General features: G+C 47.7%; 1 protein-coding gene across 4 annotated transcripts; it reads left to right on the forward strand.

The window, feature by feature from the left end:
• The first annotated feature begins 620 nt into the window (after positions 1-620).
• trim36 (tripartite motif containing 36) lies at positions 621-23,027 on the forward strand. Of its 4 annotated transcripts, none has more exons than XM_077237681.1 (11): positions 621-955; positions 1,934-2,174; positions 2,639-2,668; positions 7,229-7,572; positions 8,620-8,766; positions 9,658-9,753; positions 9,981-10,234; positions 11,386-11,507; positions 15,857-16,153; positions 17,549-17,846; positions 21,118-23,027. In XM_077237681.1, exons 1-11 carry the CDS (start codon positions 896-898, stop codon positions 21,458-21,460), a joined length of 2,232 nt encoding a protein of 743 aa, XP_077093796.1. In that variant the 5' UTR covers positions 621-895; the 3' UTR covers positions 21,461-23,027. The 4 variants fall into 4 exon arrangements, with proteins under 4 accessions (XP_077093796.1, XP_077093797.1, XP_077093798.1 ...); XM_077237683.1 differs by lacking the exon at positions 621-955 and adding an exon at positions 1,320-1,479; XM_077237682.1 differs by lacking the exon at positions 2,639-2,668 and having other exon boundaries at positions 623-955.
• Positions 23,028-23,817: the final 790 nt, after the last annotated feature.

Here is a 23,817-nt window from a genome sequence, read left to right on the forward strand (position 1 = left end):
AAGGTTTATTTATTATATGGTTTTATTATTATTATATTTCTTAATGTGTTATTCTCAGAGGTATTCTCTGCCCTGTAACGCGTGTCGTCCAGATGAACATTCCTGAATAAAACTCTTCCTTTCCTCTCATTTGTTAAAGACGCGTTCAGTATTCCAGCGCTGCTTCACTTTCATCAGGCATTTTGACTGTGTGTTGTAAATATAAACACACATGGTGTTGAAGAGGACGATTGTGTAGAATTATAGGTCAAAGGTTGGATGTAAAGTCCAAAAAATGAATTACTGAATGCCATGTGACTGAGGGCTTAATAAACATCTGATGAACAAATACTATATGAAAGTAAAATATGAAGGAGTTGTGCAATTTCTCTTTTACTCTGTTTCAAAGTGCTGCTTGTACTGAGATCTACACAGATCTGCCACACAATATACTAAACCTGTTATAGTTAAAAGAATAAATAAGCCACATATGTAATAAAAGCATATATGACATGTTCAATTATGTAAATCATGCTAAAGCTCTGGAACTGAAGATCATGTGAATACACACGTGTTCCTAAACTGTAATACAGTATTTATTGTAATAAACAATGATTATTATGTCCTACTGACCGTTCCTAGAGTCAGAGCTGTTGATCTGGTGTCTGATTGTCTGACATGATGAAAGTTTTATTAGAAGGCAGATCTACACAAAGAGCTGTCAGTCCCGCGAGGCCACGCCCACATCCCGGGCGAGTGGGCGGAGTCGTGTGTTCGTCATCCTGGGCTGAGTGAGTGAGGGTTCTGTGGTTCGCGACAGGCTCTGCTGTGATGAGGACATATAGAGGAGAACACATGAGGATATAGAGAACCCATAATCATATCATCATCTCGGGCTCGGCCATCGGTCTTCAGGATGTCGGACTCGGAGATGTCCGAGTTCGCGAGTATAGTGGAGCGCATCGAGAGAGGCGAGGTGAGGATAAAACTGCCGATAAAACACTCGAGGTTGCAATAATGCGATTAATCATTGTATTATGCTGATGCTTGATGCTTGTCTTTCTCTGCCATGGAGAAATAAGATTCGCTCATTCATCCGCATCAATATTCCATGCAAATGACGTCATTTTAGATCATGTATAATATAAAAGAGAACAAATATATAATTCTTCGTATTGTGCACTTAAGAGCACGAAGAATTTGGCGTCGACTTGAATGATGATGATTTGTATAATGTATAAATGATGTGCCGTTCTGTTGCGGACCCCGCCCCTTATTTAAATACTAAATGGTTTCGCTGCAGGGTTGCTATAGTGACGGGCAGTGACTCCGCCCACATTTCGGCTTGTTCTCTACGGTGTCGCGCCGCTCGCGCATTAACGCGCGTCACGTTGTCCGATTCATCTTCTAATTGTGCGAATCTCTCATTTGCGAAGTTGAAACAGGAACGCGGAGTTTGTCTTTCTTCTGCTCGCGATGTCCCGGCGAAGCTCGATCCTGGTGAGTCCGCCTCAGTTCTTCATCCTCGACAATGAAGCTGCTATTGTTTTCTGAGAGAAAGTTGAACCGATTGTTTTGAATGTATTTTATAAATGAGGAAAATAAAGGCCTTGTAGACCTTCATTCTCGTCACAGTTTTTTCACAACTACTAGACAGTCGTACTTCTAGGCTTGGAATAGAAATGCGAAAGTGAACAGTGGAAGTTCGTTACTTCCCCAAGCGCGCGTGAGCCGCGGAATCATCTGAATCAATAATCTGAATCAATCATCTGAATCAATCATCTGACTCCTCTGAATCATCTCGCGCTTCTCTAATTGCAGTGAAAGTTTCTTCACGTCGGAGTTGTGATGGCGAACACTGAATGTTTTCATAGTAGTATCACGGGCTGCGTGTGTGTGTGTGTGTGTGTGTGTGTGTGTGTGTGTGTGTGTGTGTGTGTGTGTGTCTCGACAGGTGCCGATGAAGAGCATCGAGAGGGAGCTGATCTGCCCGATCTGTAAGGAGTTGTTCACTCAGCCGCTCATCTTGCCCTGTCAGCACAGTGTGTGTCACCGGTGTGTTAAAGAACTGCTCATGCCGAACCACGAGGACTCCTTCAGCACCGACGCGGGGTCGGAGAGCTCGAACCCGGGCAGCCCTCGCTCCAGAGTCCCGTCGCCGAGCACGGAGAGACTGGACCGGCTGGTGCGATCAGGTAATCCGACTCGACTCCGGATCAACACTCAGAAACCTCAGTTAAATCCCTCGCATTAGTTTGAGGCTCCTTCCATCCAAAAGCCAGTTTGATTAAAAGTGTATTTTGCATTTGAAATGGATGGATTTTTTAAAATCTAAATATAAGATTCATGCATCTTATAAGAACTTGCCATTAGATTTTGTAAAGCTGATATGTTTTGTTTAGGCCAAAATAGTTTATTCTGGGTGCGAGATCCAAAGCAGATTAAATTACATGAACTCATTTATGTTTTGGGTCAGTTTTCCTGCAGGAATTATTTTTAGTGTCTTTCTTCATGTCTTCTTTTATACTGTTGGCTTTCATTGCAGTTTTTCCCCCAAGAAATGTGATGCTGTTTTCATGTTTGTACAGTCATTGGTTGTGAATCAGGTTTCACTCCACTTCTGTTGCGTTACTCACCCGTGTGGCTCTTCTCTCCGCAGCCTCGCTGAGGAGGGCGTTTGGAGGGAGAGGTAGATGTGGGTCACGTAATCTCATTAGCTGTGTCTCTAGAACTGTGTGCTCGTTTCTCCTCTCGATCCGAGTAGATGCGGCAGCTGCGTAACACACACCGCGAGCGCACGGCAGACGCGTGAGAACCGTGTGTGTAACAGCAGGCGTTGCCCTGGAGCGACTCGGGAATCCACCGCTCGTCTCACGCAGAGAGAGAAGATTGAGACGTTTTTCTTCTAGACAACAGAAACCAAATAAATAGCAGTGAACTAGGTTGGGTTATTAAATAACTTCTCGTCGGGTAATAAACTCGTGTGACCGGTGAGCTTGAGGAGACGTAGTTCTTAATCTAAATGCGTTCAGAACCCGCTCTACCCTTCCGTGTCAAACGCTTCCCTCGCGACTAACGTTAACACACTTTCACACACTGGTCTCGCCAGCATTAGCCACGCTCACTGATGTGGTTCTGCCCAGAATGGCCTTGTGCGGACGGGCCTGTTTCTGGTCTGAGCAATTGTTTTTCCCCATCAGTTCCCAGCATGCCGAGCGGCACGGCACACTCACGGCATAAGTACACGCTTTACTTCATCTTACACACTCCATCCCTGATCTGAACCCGGCGCTCGTTCAGATGCTGTCCTCGCTCTCGCTCCTCTTCATCCGCATGCGTGGCTTCATCATCTGTGCTTCATCATCTGTGCTGCACGTGTGTGTGCATCAGTGTGTGTGTGTGTGTGCATTAGTGTGTGTGTGTGTGCGTAAATCAGTGTGTGTGTGTGTGTGCATCACTGTGTGTGTCGGCATCAGTGTGATCGCTTTATTTAGTGTTCGTTTGCATCACTTCTTTCTTTCACCCTGAAATGATTTTCCTGCTTGTGAAGTGGCGAAATCCCACGACACTGACCTGGACTAACAGCAGACCGGCTTCGTCACTCGTAAAGCTGCAGTGTGTGATGATCTGTGTTGGGTTAATGTTCAGTCTGATCCGCGTTGGGTTAATGTTCAGTCTGATCTCCGTTGGGTTAATGTTCAGTCTGATCCCCGTTGGGTTAATGTTCAGTCTGATCTGTGTTGGGTTAATGTTCAGTCTGATCTGTGTTGGGTTAATGTTCAGTCTGATCCGCGTTGGGTTAATGTTCAGTCTGATCTGTGTTGGGTTAATGTTCAGTCTGATCCCCGTTGGGTTAATGTTCAGTCTGATCCCCGTTGGGTTAATGTTCAGTCTGATCCGCGTTGGGTTAATGTTCAGTCTGATCTGTGTTGGGTTAATGTTCAGTCTGATCCGCGTTGGGTTAATGTTCAGTCTGATCCCCGTTGGGTTAATGTTCAGTCTGATCCCCGTTGGGTTAATGTTCAGTCGGATCCCCGTTGGGTTAATGTTCAGTCTGATCCGCGTTGGGTTAATGTTCAGTCTGATCCCCGTTGGGTTAATGTTCAGTCGGATCCCCGTTGGGTTAATGTTCAGTCTGATCCGCGTTGGGTTAATGTTCAGTCTGATCCGCGTTGGGTTAATGTTCGCGTTGGGTTAATGTTCAGTCTGATCTGTGTTGGGTTAATGTTCAGTCTGATCCGCGTTGGGTTAATGTTCAGTCTGATCTGTGTTGGGTTAATGTTCAGTCTGATCCCCGTTGGGTTAATGTTCAGTCTGATCCGCGTTGGGTTAATGTTCAGTCTGATCTGTGTTGGGTTAATGTTCAGTCTGATCCGCGTTGGGTTAATGTTCAGTCTGATCCCCGTTGGGTTAATGTTCAGTCGGATCCCCGTTGGGTTAATGTTCAGTCTGATCCGCGTTGGGTTAATGTTCAGTCTGATCCCCGTTGGGTTAATGTTCAGTCGGATCCCCGTTGGGTTAATGTTCAGTCTGATCCGCGTTGGGTTAATGTTCAGTTTGATCCGCGTTGGGTTAATGTTCGCGTTGGGTTAATGTTCAGTCTGATCCACGTTGGGTTAATGTTCGCGTTGGGTTAATGTTCAGTCTGATCTGCGTTAGGGTTAATCACGCTCACAAATGCATAGAAAAGAAAGGTATTAGAGTTATTATTCACATTAATAAAGCACGTTTTCCTGTAGAGTTTGTTTTTCACAACATCTCAAGATGTTAATAAATTCTTCTGTATTCTTAGTGTTGTAAGCTATATTTTCTACAAGTAACATAATAAATATTTATTAGTATTAATAGAATATTTTAAAGTTGTTTGAGTCAGATGTTACGTTAGAAACACCACCTGAAGCAAGAACAAGTAATCACACACAAAAAAACAGATTTAAAATAATTATGTTTAGTTTCAGCTTTGTTAGGGTTAGTGTCCAGAATTTCTGGTTTTGGTTCTGCCCAAGATTTTTAATTGTGATGAATCACTAATTGGCTCCTGACAAACAAAACCATGTGACTCTTCCATGACATTGTTCTGTTTAAGCAGGGTCAGGGCAACTTCTGTCTCGGCCAATCGCGTGGGTTAGGGGCGGGGCTTCCTGTTTGACTGACCAATGACAGATGGAGTGTTTGGGGAAACCTGTTAGAAAACGATATTTAAATCATCTCTTCAGTTTTATTTGACAGAAATGACTCACTGCAGCTTTAAAAACAGTGACCTCGATCTCATTCGTCACTGGGAAATACCTTGTAATCTGTCATTCAGTTGTTTTTTTTTCAAAGTGGTTAATTTCCATTTTTGACGTGTTTGAAGTTTCTGTTGTCCAGATCACTGTCTAAGTCTCTCATCTGTGTCTGACCTTATTGATAGTGCTTTATTTTGCGTGTGTTTTTGTGTGTGTGTATGCATGTGTTTGCGATTGTGTGTGTTTGTGTGTGCGTGTGTTTGTGAGTGTGTGTGTGCGTGTGTTTGTGCTTATGTGTGTGTGCGTGTGTTTGTGTGTGCGTGCGTTTGTGCGTGCGTGTTTGTGAGTGTGTGTGTGCGTGTGTTTGCGATTGTGCGCGTGTGTTTGAGTGTGTGTGTGTGTGTTTGAGTGTGTGAGCCTGTGTGTGCGTGTGTTTGTGTGTGCGTGTGTTTGTGAGTGCGTGCGTGTTTGTGAGTGTGTGTGCGTGTGTTTGTGAGTGTGTGCACGTGTGTTTGCGAATGTGTGTGTGCGTCTGGTGTTTGCGAGTGTGTGCGTGCGTGCGGACGTGTGTATGAGCCTGTGCGTGCGTTTGTGAGTGCGTGTGTGTGTGTGCGTGCGCGCGTGAGTGTGTACGTGTGTGTGAGCCCGTGTGTGTGTGTGCGTGTGTTTGTGAGTGTGTGTGCGCGTGTTTGTGAGTGTGTGCGTGTGTTTGTGAGTGTGTGCGTGTTTGCGAGTGTGTGCGTGTGTTTGCGAGTGTGCGCGTGTGTGTGTGCACGTGTGTGAGCTTGTGCGTGAGTGTGTGTGTGTGCGTGTTTGCGAGTGTGTGCGTGTGTTTGAGTGTGTGTGCGCGTGTTTACGAGTGTGTGTTTGTGAGTGTGTGTGCGCGTGTTTACGAGTGTGTGTGTGCGTGTGTTTGTGAGTGTGTGTGTGTTTGTGAGTGCGTGCGTGTTTGTGAGGGTGTGTGTGCGCGTGTTTGCCAGTGTGTGCGCGTGTTTACGAGTGTGTGTGTGTGTTTGTGAGTGTGTGTGTGTGCGTTTTTGCGAGTGTGTGCGTGCGTGCCCGCGTGAGTGTATACGTGTGTGAGCCTGTGAGTGCGTGCCTGTGTGTGTGTGTGCGCGTGTTTGCAAGTGTGTGCGTGTGTGTGTACGTGTGTGAGCCTGTGTGTGTGTGTGTGTGTTTACGAGTGTGTGTGCGTGTGTTTGTGAGTGAGTGCGTGCGTGTTTGTGAGTGTGTGTGTGCGTGTTTGCGAGTGTGTGCGTGTGTGTGTACGTGTGTGAGCCTGTGTGTGTGCGTGTGTTTGTGAGTGAGTGCGTGCGTGTTTGTGAGTGTGTGTGTGCGTGTTTGCGAGTGTGTGCGTGTGTTTGTGAGTGAGTGAGTGTGTGTGTGTGTGCGTGTGTGTGTACGTGTGTGAGCCTGTGTGTGTGTGTGTGTTTAAGAGTGTGTGCGTGTGTTTGTGAGTGTGTGTGTGCGTGTTTGCGAGTGTGTGCGTGTGTTTGTGAGTGAGTGCGTGCGTGTTTGTGAGTGTGTGTGTGTGCGTGTTTGCGAGTGTGTGCGTGTGTTTGAGTGTGTGTGCGCGTGTTTACGAGTGTGTGCGTGTGTTTGTGAGTGTGTGTGTGTGCGTGTTTGCGAGTGTGTGCGTGCGTGCGCGCGTGAGTGTGTACGTGTGTGAGCCTGTTTGTGTGTGTGCGCGTGTTTACGAGTGTGTGCGTGTGTACGTGTGTGAGCCTGTGTGTGTGTGTGAGTGCGTGTGTGTGCGTGTGTTTGAGTGTGTGTGCGCGTGTTTACGAGTGTGTGCGTGTGTTTGTGAGTGTGTGTGTGTGCGTGTTTGCGAGTGTGTGCGTGCGTGCGCGCGTGAGTGTGTACGTGTGTGAGCCTGTTTGTGTGTGCGCGCGTGTTTACGAGTGTGTACGTGTGTGAGCCTGTGTGTGTGTGTGTGTGTGTGTGTGTGTGTGAGTGCGTGTGTGTGTGTGTATGTGTGTGTCGTCCACTTCTACCTCTGACTGCTCTCTCGTGTCGCTCAGGCTCCATCTCTTCTCCCGGTTGGAGGCGCTCCTCCGTCACGCCGCGCATCACCACGTTCCCGTGTCCCGGCTGTCAGCACGACATCGACCTCGGGGAGCGCGGGATCAGCATGCTCTTCAGGAACTTCACGCTGGAGAGTATCGTGGAGCGCTACCGTCAGGCGGCCCGCGCTGCAGTGGCCATCATGTGCAGTGTGTGTAAGCCGCCGCTCCACGAGGCCACCAAGAGCTGCATGGACTGCAGGACCAGCTACTGCAACGAGTGCTTCAAGCTCAACCACCCCTGGGGGACGCCCAAGGCCCAGCACGAGTACGTGGGGCCCACCACCAACTTCAGGCCCAAGGTACCCCAGACCCCACTCCTCTAACCCATGCCCCCGACCCATGGTATGACCTAACCCATACCCCCGACCCATGCCTAACCCATGATATGACCTAATCCATGCCCCGACTAATGCCTAACCCATGATATGACCTAACCCATGCCCCCGACCCATGCCTAACCCATGATATGACCTAACCCATGCCCCCGACCCATGCCTAACCCATGATATGACCTAACCCATGCCCCCGACCCACGCCTAACTCATGATATGACCTAACCCATGCCCCGACCCATGCCCCCGACCCATGCCTAACTCATGATATGACCTAACCCATGCCCCGACCCATGCCTAACCCATGATATGACCTAACCCATGCCCCCGACCCATGCCACCGACCCATGCCTAACTCATGATATGACCTAACCCATGCCCCCGACCCATGCCTGACTCATGATATGACCTAACCCATGCCCCCGACCCATGCCTAACTCATGATATGACCTAACCCATGCCCCCGACCCATGCCTGACTCATGATATGACCTAACCCATGCCCCCGACCCATGCCTAACTCATGATATGACCTAACCCATGCCCCGACCCATGCCTAACTCATGATATGACCTAACCCATGCCCCCGACCCATGCCTAACCCATGATATGACCTAACCCATGCCCCCGACCCATGCCTAACTCATGATATGACCTAACCCATGCCCCCGACCCATGCCTAACTCATGATATGACCTAACCCATGCCCCGACCCATGCCTAACCCATGATATGACCTAACCCATGCCCCCGACCCATGCCTAACTCATGATATGAGCTAACCCATGCCCCCGACCCATGCCCCCGACCCATGCCTAACTCATGATATGACCTAACCCATGCCCCGACCCATGCCTAACCCATGATATGACCTAACCCATGCCCCCGACTCATGATATGACCTAACCCATGCCCCCGACCCATGCCTAACTCATGATATGACCTAACCCATGCCCCGACCCATGCTCTGACCTAACCCATGCTCTGACCTAACCCATCACTCCCTCGCATCACAGGTGTTGATGTGTCCCGAGCACGAGATGGAGAAGGTGAACATGTACTGTGAGGTGTGCCGGCGTCCCGTGTGTCATCTCTGCAAACTCGGAGGATCTCACGCTAATCACAGAGTCACTTCCATGAGCAGCGCCTACAAGATCCTCAAGGTACGACCCATTAAATATCCATCGACCCAACATCGGCTCTGTTTGTCCTTGCTTCAGAAGAACAGCATTTTTTATTATTTTATGTTCCCTGAAGTAGACTACTATTAATGTTAGTAGAATTTTTACATTAAAAACGGCCTTCAGGGGCTTTTATGTAATTTATTATATTTCTACTTTATGGGTAAATGTTTCAGAGCTGCCACTCTAAATTTAGTTGCACAATGAAAATAAAGTATCTTATTCTTACGTGTACTTTAAAGTCTCTCATAATTTAGAAATAAATGCTAATTTTCCACCCTGAACTAATCCTCTCCTTTGAACACATACATTTTGAATTAAATAAATGAGCAGGTCTGATTTAAGACTTCAGTGTAAACTGCTGTGATTGGCTGTGAGACTTCAGTGTAAACTGCTGTGATTGGCTGTGAGACTTCAGTGTAAACGCCCACTGCTGTGATTGGCTAACATCTCTACATGTGGAACTCTTTTGAAAAACTTTACGATGTTTTTACTCTTCCAGCTGCTGAAAAGTGATTATTATGTTTAAATTGGTCATTTTGGTAGCTTGGTTTCATTTAAAGCTGGACTAACAAAGAATTTTCCATTTCTGAAATGTACCGTGTGTTTTTATAGCACAATTAACGACCCCTAAAGTATTCATGTGCCTGAGCTGAAAACAAGCGCTCGTGTTTCTGGTGAATAGATTTCCCTGCGAGGGCCGTGATTAAGAGATCATATATCAGATGGCTGTAAACGAGCCGTGGCTCATCCATGTTTAATGTGAGCATCTTATGATGTTCTGTCCCGCGTCTGACAGAAGCTGGGTTATGTTTCTCACACTGGCCGGAAATCGAGTTTTCCACTGTTCTAATGGGTTTACTCTGTCAACAGGAGAAGCTGTCGAAGAGTATCCATTACTTAATCAGCAAAGAAGACCAAGTGAGGACTCAGATTTCTGAACTGGAAGTGATGATCAATCACACAGAGGTAAGAAGCCTGTTCCTGCTCGATCCTGATTGGCTGAGCCCCCAGAAACTTCTCGTTTAGCTGAGCTGATTTTATGATCCCTCAATCATGTGACATTCATTATTTTTTTATTACTTTGATATTATATTTTCCCCATATCACACACCCCTGTCCGTGTGTGTGTGTTTCTGCACGCCGGTGTCAGGCTGAGTGTGTGACGTTGTGTGACGATGTTCTCGTGACCGCAGGAGAACGGGCAGCTGGCGGAGCGACGGGCGAACGAACACTTCGAGCGGCTCTTCGAGACGCTGCAGGAGCGCAGGACTGAGATGCTGCGGTGCGTGGAGCAGGCCAGAACCCTGCGAGTGGACCGGCTCCGGGCCCAGGTGGAGGAGTACCAGGGCATGCTGGAGAACAGTGGCCTTGTGGGATACGCTCAGGAGGTGCTGAAGGAGACAGATCAGTCCTGCTTCGTCCAGACGGCCAAACTGCTGCACGTCAGGTGTGTGTGCCGGACTTCTGTCTCTCACACGCGCTTCAAGGGCGTGCCGCTTGCCCTCTGCTGACTGGAGCCGCTCAGTGACGCCACGAGCCTGTAATCCCCAATCTTTGTCCTCCGGCTTGTTTCTAGATTTAAACCACAAGGTTCACTGTACATTCACTGTAATCCTGATCACTGATCTCTATTAGTCCACTAAGCAGCTTTGACTTTCACTTTCCCACAAACCCTTAGTCATTATTTCCGGCTGTGATGTTATGTAGCGCAGGGCTCCAGGCTAGCTGTGTTTGCTAGGAGCGCTGTGGCCTCTGACTGAACATTTTTAGGAGCATGGGCAGAGATTTTAGGGGCACACCTTAAATTAACCTGTAATGCAGTTATTCACATTTCCTCCCATTTTACTGTATTACTGACAAATGCCTTGGTAATAAATAGACTTAACATACAGAAATTACGATGTGCAGTTTTATTTTAAGTTCACAGGGCCCTAGACTAACATGTTACAAAGGTAATTTAATTTTTTTAATTAGTTTGAGTTTTCCTTACTTTTACTTTTATGACAGGGGATAGTCTTTAATGTTGCTGATTTGTGGACTTGTATAACTTTTTCATTCATAGCACAATGTTTCTACTGGTTTTCACGTCAGTGCCGTTTGATCTGATATCCATGGTTTATAACGGCTGTGAGGCACAAACGAGTAGTGCAGTTTCGTTCCACTTTCATTTTGTTTGCCATTCGATGCTGAAAAACGTTGTGGTTTTCAATATCAAATTTTGGTCGCACCGGTGGGAAACAGGGTCGCGGTCTGGAGCCGTCGCGTATCGAGACCCAACAGTGGCCTGGTCCTGGACTCTGTCATTCTCATTTATTTCTGTAGCGCTTTATACAAAACCAATTGTTGCAAAGCAGCTTCACAGTAATAAATCCTGCTGTTGATTTACATGATTGTCCTAGAGCAGAGAATGAACAGCATTTTTCCTCTGAGACTCATTTACACCGGGTTATAGATTTCTCTCTGATAGTTTCAATCTCGTAAGTAAAGAAGTGTCATGAAATCATTTCTACTGTGTTGATGGACACTCCTTGAAACTGTTGATGCCATTGTAGTGTTAATTGGATGAGAATGGCCTTCATTGTGTTTGTTTTTTGAAAGGATCCAGAAAGCCACTGAGTCCCTGAAGACCTTCCAGGCTTCGGCGACCCCGTCGTTTGAGGAGTTTGTGTTGGACACATCGAAGGAGGAGATCTTGCTGAAGGAGCTCAGCTTCGGTGGAGGTAAGACTGAAGATCAGCCCTGAGCGCTGTTAGCAGAAGCCGTCGCCCTGAGCGCTGTTAGCAGAAGCCGTCGCCCTGAGCGCTGTTAGCAGAAGCCGTCGCCCTGAGCGCTGTTAGCAGAAGCCGTCGCCCTGAGCGCTGTTAGCAGAAGCCGTCGCCCTGAGCGCTGTTAGCAGAAGCCGTCGCCCTGAGCGCTGTTAGCAGAAGCCGTCGCCCTGAGCGCTGTTAGCAGAAGCCGTCGCCCTGAGCGCTGTTAGCACAAGCCGTCGCCCTGAGCGCTGTTAGCACAAGCCGTCGCCCTGAGCGCTGTTAGCAGAAGCCGTCGCCCTGAGCGCTGTTAGCAGAAGCCGTCGCCCTGAGCGCTGTTAGCAGAAGCCGTCGCCCTGAGCACTGTTAGCAGAAGCCGTCGCCCTGAGCGCTGTTAGCAGAAGCCGTCGCCCTGAGCGCTGTTAGCAGAAGCCGTCGCCCTGAGCGCTGTTAGCAGAAGCCGTCGCCCTGAGCGCTGTTAGCAGAAGCCGTCGCCCTGAGCCGCTAGCGCTGTTAGCAGAAGCCGTCTCCCTGAGCCGCTAGCGCTGTTAGCAGAAGCCGTCTCCCTGAGCCACTAGCGCTGTTAGCAGAAGCCCTAACCTTGAGCCGCTAGCGCTGTTAGCAGAAGCTCTTTAGCGGAGTAATCCGTTTACAGGCTTCATGGAGTCACTGAGACTCTTGTGTAAGATCTGGCCTTCGCTGACATCATGTCAAGCCCAGTTTGAGTGGAACATCCTGAAGCTCATTATAGGGTTAAAGGTGAATGATTGTGTGTTATTGTGTACGGATACACACTCGTCCTTGAGCTCAGGTCATTCATGCTGAGCAAAGGCTCTCTGGGAGCGGATGGAGAATCACCGGATTAATCCCGATTCCCACTGTGCAACTCGTTCCACCGCCTGGAGGATTTTAACTCATACTCAGGCCTGTTTATATGAACACAAACACACTCAGGCCTATTTATATGAACACAAACACACTCGGGCCTGTTTATATGAACACAAACACACTCAGGCCTGTTTGTATGAACACAAACACACTCGGGCCTGTTTTATATGAACACAAACACACTCAGGGCTGTTTATATGAACACAAACACACTTGGGCCTGTTTACATGAACACAAACACACTCGGGCCTGTTTATATGAACACAAACACACTCGGGCCTGTTTATGAGCATGTCTGTTCCTGGGCTTCAGCTGAGAGAAGTGATCTCTTGCTGACCGCAGAAACGAAGGCTCTTCTCGGGAGCGCATTGATCCGCACGGATGCTCCTGATGCCTGTGATCTTCATCCTGGCAGTCGTGTAATGTGATTGGCTGTATCGCTGACGAGGATTCGGCTGAACTCTAACGTCTGCAACACAGCAGATCTCCTCATCCAATCGCTGTCTTCCCTGCGTCTCCCGTTCTCTCTGTCCAGCTCCCGTTCTCTCCGTTGGGCTCCCGCTCTCTCCTTCCATCTCCCGCTCTCTCCGTCCATCTCCCGCTCCCGCGATCTCCGTCCGTCCGGCTCCCGCTCTCTCCGTCTGCCGTCCGCCCGTCTCCCGCTCTCTCCGTCCGCCCGTCTCCCGCTCTCTCCGTCCGTCCGGCTCCCGCTCTCTCCGTCCGTCCGGCTCCCGCTCTCTCCGTCCGTCCGGCTCCCGCTCTCTCCGTCCTGCCGGCTCCCGCTCTCTCCGTCCGTCCGTCTCCCGCTCTCTCCGTCCGTCCGTCTCCCGCTCTCTCCGTCCGTCCGTCTCCCGCTCTCTCCGTCCGTCCGTCTCCCGCTCTCTCCGTCCGTCCGTCTGCCGCTCTCTCCGTCCGTCCGTCTGCCGCTCTCTCCGTCCGTCCGTCTGCCGCTCTCTCCGTCCGTCCGTCTCCCGCTCTCTCCGTCCGTCCGTCTCCCGCTCTCTCCGTCCGTCCGTCTCCCGCTCTCTCCGTCCGTCCGTCTCCCGCTCTCTCCGTCCGTCCGTCTCCCGCTCTCTCCGTCCGTCCGTCCGTCTCCCGCTCTCTCCGTCCGTCCGTCCGTCTCCCGCTCTCTCCGTCCGTCCGTCCGTCTCCCGCTCTCTCCGTCCGTCCGTCCGTCTCCCGCTCTCTCCGTCCGTCCATCCGTCTCCCGCTCTCTCCGTCCGTCCATCCGTCTCCCGCTCTCTCCGTCCGTCCGGGTGTCGCTCCCTCCGTCCCGCCGGCTCCCGCTCTCTCCGTCCGGCTGCATGCGTCTCCCTTCTGATCAATGCTTGTTGTTCAGGAGAAGCTTTGGGCGCTGAGCCCGGGCTCTTGGCAGACGGGCCTCGGGTCACGTGTGTCTCTGGTAAGGGTTAAGGCTTTCTCAGAGCAACAGTAATAGGATTGTGTGACGCTTTAAACCGATTCCCAGCAGCACATTTTGTAATGTGACGCATGAGATTGATCTCGGCCTTGTCAAGTCTCCTTCACGCTTTAACAATATAGATGTTTCACAGCAGCTTTACAGTGATAATAAGATAATACAGTAACAGAGATTGTTTTGGCTTTACAGCAGATCTAGAATAAAGTTATTGTCCAGATAAAGTTAGTTTTAATAATAATAATAATAATAATGCATTTTATTTAAAAGCGCTTTTCTAGACACTCAAGGTCGCTTTACAAAGTAAAAAAAAACACCAGAATATGTAAAATTAATCAAGAGAATAAAATAAAACGTAAAGCATAGCACAAATACAAGTAAACAGGACAATGGATATTTCACAGTAAATAAGATATTTTGAACAGGTAAGTCTTGAGTATGGATTTGAATTCTGTGAGCGAGTTTATGTTCCTAATGTGAGATGGAAGAGAGTTCCACAGTTTGGGTGCAGAGCAGCAGAAGGCTCTGCTCCCCATAGTACTGAGGCGGACAGAAGGAACAAAGAGATGAGTGGAAGAAGAGGATCGGAGAGTACGGGACAGGGTAACAACATGGAGGAGATCAGAGATGTAAGGAGGAGCAAGATTATGGATGGCCCTGTAAGTAAGCACGAGAATTTTGAACTCAATTCTACGTTGAACCGGTAGCCAATGTAATTGTTGAAGAATAGGAGTAATATGGTGAGAAAAGGGAGGTTTGATTATAACACGTGCTGCCGAATTCTGGACCAACTGGAGCTTATGTAGGGTTTTATGAGGGAGACCAAAAAGAAGAGAATTACAGTAATCAATATGCGAAGTAACCAGGCTGTGAACAAGGATGGAAGCAGAGTCAATGGTAAGGGAGGGGCGGAGACGGTTGATAGTACGGAGATGGAAATAAGCTGACCGTGTGATGCTATTAATGTGAGATTGAAAAGATAGTGTACTGTCGAGGATGTCGAGTTTTGAATGATTCACTTCCGTTGTAAAGATCATTAGTTATCAACTTAGCGGCCGCTAACACACACCGTTCTAACAGAAAACAGAAACTTTTTATGTGTTCTGGACGTTCATTTGCTCAAACTACATTCAACCGTTCACCCTTGTTTCTTCACTTCTTCTGTTGCATGTTTTGTGAATAAATATAATCATCGTAAGGTCCATTGCTTGCTTGTTTCTGAAAAATTTATTTGTGAGTTGTGTGTGTTTAGAGAGAGACAGGCTGTTTATTGTCAGTATATTATTTTTCCTGCCAACACAACTTTCTATTCTGCCGTCCTCTCAAAAACAACAAATGCTTGGTGTGTTTTTTTTTTTAAAGCTGCTTTTATAGAAACCGCTTTGACTCCTGTTCTGGTAGACACAAACAATGACAGACAGTGTTTATTCCAGCAGTTTCACCACATCCACAGACTCGTCCTGAATTCTCCATGGGGACCCTTGGCACAACACGAGCGTCAGGCCTCGGGGACACAGTGTAATTTGAGATATTTGCGAAAAACCAAATTCCCATTAATTTGTTCTGGTGGAGACCCATGTCTCCTAGGGGACCTCCAGGGCTGCGGGGCGATCTGACCGTGCCCGAAAGAGGTGAACCTTCCTCGGCTTGCGTTCAGGGCCTCTGGGGCTCTGGAGGTCCCTACCCACTGCAGGTTTTGGAAAAAAGGCCCAGACTTTGAACGGCTATAACTCCGGCACCCAGAGACACCAAACTCGGGTCAAAGTAGCGTCTCGTGAGCCCTTCCAACGAGCCCAGAGGATCTCACCTCTCCGAGCGGAGCGCCGACCCCTCCCCAGGCCGAACCCGAGGCACTCTCGCCATTGACTCCTGTTAGACACGCATCGTTCATGCGGCTTGTTCTCGTGTGTTTATTCCAGCAGATCGTCCTGAATCTCCAGCTGATTTTTGTGTATAAATAAAAGTAAGACTAATAACCTGTAAGACGTTGATCTGAGATGCTGATGTGTTTCCTCAGTGCCGGATCCTCCCGTGATCGATCTCTCTCGCTGTCGCGTGTACAATGAGGCCCTGATCCACTGGCGTCTGTCTGAGGACGCGCTGCCCACGGATCATCATGTGCTGGAGTTCAGGAGGGTGTGTGAGGAGGACGAGGAGTCGCGCTGGACTGCCACGGAGTGTGTGTACGGCAGTAACACTGTGGTGTCGGATCTGGCCCTCGACTGCCGTTACTCCTTCAGAGTGAAGAGCTTCCGTAACAGTGTGTGCAGTCCTTATAGTCCTGCGGTGACCTTCCACACGCCACCGGCTCCAGGTGACACACACACACACACCTGCGGTGACCTTCCACACGCCACCGGCTCCATGTGACACACACACACACACACACCTGCGGTGACCTTCCACACGCCATCGGCTCCAGGTGACACACACACACACACACCTGCGGTGACCTTCCACACGCCACCGGCTCCAGGTGACACACACACACCTGCGGTAACCTTCCACACGCCACCGGCTCCATGTGACACACACACACACACACACCTGCGGTGACCTTCCACACGCAACCGGCTCCAGGTGACACACACACACACACACACCTGCGGTGACCTTCCACACGCCACCGGCTCCATTTGACACACACACCTGCGGTGACCTTCCACACGCCACCGGCTCCAGGTGACACACACACACCTGCGGTGACCTTCCACACGCCACCGGCTCCAGGTGACACACACACACACCTGCGGTGACCTTCCACACACCACCAGCTCCAGGTGACGCACACACACACACCTGTGGTAACCTTCCACACACCACCGGCTCCAGGTGACACACACACACACCTGTGGTAACCTTCCACACACCACCAGCTCCAGGTGACACACACACACCTGTGGTAACCTTCCACACACCACCGGCTCCAGGTGTCACACACACACACCTGTGGTAACCTTCCACACACCACCGGCTCTAGGTGACACACACACACACCTGTGGTAACCTTCCACACACCACCAGGTCGAGGTGACACACACACACACACACCTGTGGTAACCCTCCACACACCACCGGCTCCAGGTGACACAGAAGTTACACAATCTTACAGAAGTTGAGAATGCCACATTACACACACTAACCCTAACTAAAGTTAGAAAAGTGAAATCATAATCAACCATCGCTTTAAACGCGTGATCTGTGCGTCCGACACACTACACGAGCCTAGCTGGTGTTATTGAATTTGTTTGAATTAGTTTTGTTTTAGTGATAATACACCCAAACATATTTATAGCTTTAACTTTTATTGCTTCAAAATGAAGCCGTAACTGGATCTGTCAGGATGTGATGCTAATGCTACACTAGTGTTACGGTCAGGGTTAGCATTTGCTGTGATTGACATGACCAACAGAACCTTTAGAATCGGCTGTAGGTCGGGTTTGTGCTGAACTGGTGTAGCAAATAAGCTCCAAATAAATATTAATAATCAATCATAATTCTATTAAATGGTCCAAATATTCATAATCAATTATAAGAAGTTAACTTAATGTAGTAAAATTACACACACAAATTATTCATTATATTTAATGAATAATTTGTGTGTCTGATTGGTTCAGATGCTGCACTGGTTATGGGAAAAACATGTCCATCCATAATGGATGTTATTAATGATTCCTTCACTGTGTGTGTGTGTGTGTGTGTTCCTCAGTGTTCGGGTTCCTGTTTAATGAGAAGTGTGGCTTTAGTGCGGAGCGGCTCACGCTGAGCAAGCGCCGGGACTCTGTGGAGAGCGTAGCGGGCCTGAGTTTCCTCTTGTCTGCGGAGCGGGTCCAGACCGGGAGCTATATATGCCTGGACTACATCATCGGGGACACGGGCATCTCTCACGGACGCCATTACTGGGCTTTCCGTGTGGATCCCGACTCCTACATGGTGAAGGTGGGAGTTGCGTCCGACTGCAAACTCTCCGAGTGGTTCCACAACCCTCGAGACTCCAGCAGCCCGCGGTGAGACTCACTCTACTCCAACACTTCTGTGCAACGTCACTCGCAGATCCTCCATCTCAAACGCATCACGGCCGTGTTTCCTGTACAGCGCCGTAACACGCTGCTAACCCCAACGCCATAACTCGCTGCTAACCCCAGCGCCATAACTCACTGCTAACCCCAACGCCGTAACTCGCTGCTAACCCCAACGCCGTACCTCGCTGCTAACCCCAACACCGTAACTCACTGCTAACCCCAACACCGTAACTCGCTGCTAACCCCAACGCCGTACCTCGCTGCTAACCCCAACACCGTAACTCAATGCTAACCCCAACGCCGTACCTCGCTGCTAACCCCAACGCCGTACCTCGCTGCTAACCCCAACGCCGTACCTCGCTGCTAACCCCAACGCCGTACCTCGATGCTAACCCCAACGCCGTACCTCGCTGCTAACCCCGACGCCATACCTCGCTGCTAACCCAAGCGCCGTACCTCGCTGCTAACCCCGACGGCTTACCTCGCTGCTAACCCTGACGCCGTACCTCGCTGCTAACCCCGACGCCGTACCTCGCTGCTAACCCCGACGCCGTACCTCGCTGCTAACCCCGACGCCGTAACTCGCTGCTAACCCCGACGCCGTAACTCGCTGCTAACCCCGACGCCGTAACTCGCTGCTAACCCCGACGCCGTACCTCGCTGCTAACCCCGACGCCGTACCTCGCTGCTAACCCCGACGCCGTACCTCGCTGCTAACCCCGACGCCGTAACTCGCTGTTAACCCCAACGCCTTAACTCGCTGCTAACCTCAACCTATCGTTGCAGAAATAAACTAGTCACAACTGTTTCCCGAAACCCTGTTGCTGCAAACTGGTCGTTCAACCTTGTGGTTAATGACGTCACGCAGGTGTTGGAGTAATAACTCCTTTAATACATCTGTTTGAGATCGAATTAAGGCTAGATGATTTGCTATAATTAAAGACATGGCATCTGAGGACTATTTCTCATTTTTCTCAGTTATTTTGCTTTATTTCCAGATTGAATCATAGACTTGTTCTTACACATTAGAGCTCGTTCACACATGCGCACTCTTCAAAAACGACGCTTTACAGTCAAAGACCCAGAACCAGAAATTATTAATTAATACAAGAGTCGTAATTATAATAAATTAAAGAAAAGTTTTACTGAAGATAGTTTGCAGTTTCATCAGCAGAAGTTCAGCTTCAAGACTCGCAGGAGTTCGTAGGCCGTAACTCGTTCAGTTACGAACAGTTATTCGCTAACCCAAGCTCTACGCTCGTCCTTGCTCCAGGTTGAATGATTCTCTTTGGCTAAGGAATAGATAAACACAGTAATTTTCCACACTTATACAGATAGACTAATTCATGGAGATATGCTTCATTGGATTACGCAGCCGACAATCGGACCCTGAAGCATGTCGTGACCTTCCGGGTCGCAGATCTGGGTTTCTGAGTGCCAGCGTGTCCAGAGCAACAACTCAATCAATCTCCAATAATGCCAGTGGATCCTTAACCTGTAACCAAAAAGACTAACACACACACACACACACACACAGCTTTTCCAATGTTGGATTTGGGCAGGCTCTAACTATAAACCGTAGTGTCGTCTCAAAACATCAAGATAATGCGTTCTTTCTCTCAAGGAGAACACACTTTAATCTAACGCAGGAAAATAAAGGTTTAACTGAGAAATGACCCTTAAACTATAGACTTCAAGGACTATAGTTGTCAGAGTACCCTAGAAAAGCAGATGTACTGTATGTATTGACATGTTAAAGCGGCACTATGCCGGATTTCCATTTATGTCAAACAGCGCCCCCTAGAGTCGCTGTAGAGTACTTGTATTTAACGTTACTGTCGTAAATACAACTCACGCAGAGCGTATCTGCACTTTATAATAATAAAGTAGCCTACCGCGTTAGGCTTACCTGAGCCTAAATGCCATATGACATCAATAAAGTTACATCATGTACGTCGCATTATTTCGTAACAATGTCCGTTATGATGTTGTTAGAAATTATTATTGCAATTTATCATAATAGTTTGCAAATTGCGCTCATTTACACTATTTACAACGTGTAGGCTTATTTATGACCTGATAATTATGTGAGATATTGACAACTGTTCTCATGATAATCGCATGAATCAACTTTAACAGTGAAAGCCTGAGCGAGTGACTCTTGTCCGGTTCCTCGTGCTGTCAGATTCTCGTTACCTTTTTCTAGACTCTTCCGACCGCGCTTTCTACGTTATTTTTTCGCCATTCTGGAAACGCAGGTCGGATGTTTACTCGTGTCTGACTCCTCGCTCGGTCAGTCTGCCATTTCCTTTCTCTGTTCCTCCGATAATGCTTTCCTAATAATATTTCATATTAGCTTTCATAATAACTATCAGGTTTATATACTCATTCTCTGAGAATAGCTAGTCCAGCTAGTTTTCCAGCTGATGAACGATATACGCTTATTTCACGCAGCCATTATTTTGAAATCGAAAGCGAGGCTCCGGTGGGAAGAAAACCGGAAGTGTCACCTTTAATCACAGGAGATCGCGAATGCGATGGTGTATTGTTGTGTTTAATGTAGAAATGAGTTATTCTAAAACTGTACATTCATGTCTTTCATACTTTAGACCAGAGGTCTTCAATCCTGCTCCTGGACGGCCGCTGTCCTGCAGAGTTTAGTTCCTGCTTCAATAACACATGCCTCTGTATATTCAAGCGATCCTGAAGAGCTTGATGAGCTGATTCAGGTGTGTTTGATTAGGGTTGGAACTAAACTCTGCAGGACAGTGGCCCTCCAGGAGCAGGATTGGAGACCTCTGCTTTAGACTATATACTGTGAAATTAATTTAGAAATAAAATATTTTTTATATATATAATTCAGAAAGTAAAAAAATAAGCAGGAACGAACTATATCTACATATCCTTTATTGGATATTAACATCCAATAGTGTAAATCGCGACAGCAGCTTCAGGTTGGTAGTCCAAGGCATTGTTGTTTATCTTTACTTCCGGGGTTCTTCCGCCTCGCTTATGATTTCAAAATAACGGCTGTGTGAAATAGGCGTATTGACAGCCAATCAGAATCATTCTACTTTTAAAGTGACAGACGACATAACTTGTCGCTGGTGTGACGCTGATATAGTTCTTGGTGCGAACAGCTCTTTACACACCTTCTGATTGCAGTTCTACATTCATTTTGTGTTTGAATAACCGAAGCTGTTTCCGATGAATACTTCTCCAGGATTTCCGTCTGAGTTTGTTAGTGTCTCCGCAGGTACGATCATGACAGCGGGCACGACAGCGGCAGCGAGGACGCTTGTTTTGAGGCGTCTCAGCCCTTCACACTGCTGACGGTGGGCATGGGGCGACTCTTCATCCCGAAGGCCTCGCTCGGCGCCGGGGACGCGGGCCGGGTTCTGCCCGCACCGCAGCGGGTCGGGGTCCTCCTGGACTACGAGGCCGGCCGCGTGTTCTTCTACGACGCCGACAGCATGCGTTGCCTGTACGAGAGGTCGGTGGACTGCTCCGGCACCATGTTCCCTGCCTTCGGGCTCCTGGGCGGCGGCTCGGTCCATCTGGAGGAGTTCCTCACAGCCAAGCGCCTGTCCTACATGTGAGGGTCCGGGGCCCGGCGGGTGTGTGTGAGTCCTGTAGCTGTGTGTAGCGCTCCTCGCCCCTCAGTAACCGCACCCGTGGGTCGCTGTGCAATTATACAAGTGAATCTGGTCGAAGAGCCAGTCCGATCTCGAGTGCCTTCAGTGACATCAGCCGAGCGGAAGGTTCACACACACCATCAGGTTTCACGCGGCGCACCTTAACACACCGAATATAATGCAAAGCCTCACAATGTCACTTTCTGAACAGTGTGCACTGATACTGTTGATCACTCACCGTCGTTTACACAGAGTTAAGGGAGCTTTAGGTCAAGAATGACAAGCGATATGATTTGAACACAAGAATTCACTACTGAACACATGATTGTGCACTATTTGTTTTTATTGTAGCAGCACCTGCAAACTTAGAAATGTTTAAAAGTAAATAAAAGTAAATAAACACATCAGTCTGTCCTAGAACATCATGTAGATGTGATTGTGCGCTCGAGTTTTTGTAATCAGGAGTGAAACGCATGAAACACCTTTATATAAATGTAGCCTCTGAATCAAACCGGTGCTGATGTAACAGAACACAAACGTGACTCTACGAGACAGACTTGAACACCTTAAATGTACTCACTGTATGCACTATAATTGCCAAGGCAAGTGTCTTGACTGGACTAATATGGCCTTATTGAATAATCGCGGCTCGTGGCTTCATTAAGCAGATTACTGGCTATAAAGGGATTGGACTGACTCCTGCTGGGATATCTCAGTGATTCTCATGCTCTTCTACCTCTGACTGGAGTTTGTCTGGGAGTTTATCATGTAGTTGTTCTGCACAAGTCTTGTGATTTGATTCGTATTCTTCTGAAGAGGAACCGCCTGTTTACGGAAGATAAAAACATGTTGGAGAATTTTAGGGATGTCGTACTCGTGATTAGTGTGTTATATATGGATTATTTCTCTTTATCCTTGTCAGTAAAATATCATGCTAATCAATTAATCAATGAGCGCATATAAGGAGACTCGTCTTCTGGACACTTTAGACGGTTAGATTGAGCTTTTACATGTTTGTGATCATTTTAAAAAGTGTGTATAAAATCAGTGGTTTTCCGAGAAGGACTCGTGTGCCGTGTGTGTGATTGATCTTTTATGAGTTCCACCATTTCTCTTTTTTGTTGTTGTTGCTAAATCTATATAATTTCATTTTCACGTTTTCAAGCTCACCATCAGAACGGTTTATTTTATTGATGAGGAGTTTATGCACCTGTACACTTGTTCCAGGTGTGTGTCGAGTCACAGAACGTGTGTGTGTGTGTTTTGGAAGCCTGTAACCAAATGTTTTGCTAGTTTCTTGTACATGTTAATCAGGGTCTGTAATTGTTGCGGTTCTGAGCGTATGAATCCTGCTGAAGTTCTTCAGTTAGCACTTTAAAGCATGTCAGCCCCTGAGCTCGATGCAATACCCTGTAGAACAGAAAGGTGGCGCTGTACGATGCTTTAGGTCTGTCTCTGTTCTGCATCTGCGTGCTTTTATTTTTAATGTACTGTGGGCTTTTGTATTAAATAAATGAATGTCCTTTTAGGATCTGTATGAGTCCTGTTGTTTCCTTCACTCCAAAGAACTATTTAAATATCAGAGTTAGAAATGCTGTGAGTGAGCAACATGTATATTTCATCACTATGCCTGATGAATATAGTATAATGAATAAAAAAAAATGACAGTCTACAGTTCCCGAGGCTGTAGAAGGAACAAAAAAGTTATGTTTGAAGAGACAAGTGCAAATAAGATGAGAATGAAAGAGTTTTTAGTTGGTTTAATTTAGTCTCAAAGCAAAGCTAGCATCGTATAAAAGTAAAGATGAAGATCTTGAGTAATGTAAGATTACTAGTCAAGTCGCATTCTTTACATTAGGGATGACAATAAGATGAATCAGTCTGTTCTTCATGCTTATTATAAACCATTATATATACTGGAACTATTATGTACTGGAACTATTATATATACTGGAACTCAGTGGCGGCTGCTGGTCTTTCAAAGAGGGGAAGCTATTTAGCTATATTATTTATACACTATATATAATGAATGAACAAACGATCTAAAAAAAGCTATTAAACTCGACGAAGGAAATGTGGGAATAGGTTAAACTGAAACAAGGAATGTGGTGTATAATTGTGTAAAATGTATGATGAAACTTGCCAAGCAATTTCGCCAACCAAATACCAAGAAATATGTTGCAGCAGTTTGTCTTTCGACTACATTTGAAAAATCCGCGATGGGACAGAGCTGGAATAGCTTTACCGTCAGTAACTTTTTATAGTACAAAATCGCTGTCAATCAAAAGGAGATGCAGTCTTTGGACAGACCCTCCAATCAT

The sequence above is a fragment of the Siphateles boraxobius genome, unplaced genomic scaffold (assembly GCF_051911475.1).
Source record: "Siphateles boraxobius isolate OS27281-9 unplaced genomic scaffold, OSU_SipBor_1 206, whole genome shotgun sequence".
NCBI lineage: Eukaryota > Metazoa > Chordata > Actinopteri > Cypriniformes > Leuciscidae > Siphateles > Siphateles boraxobius.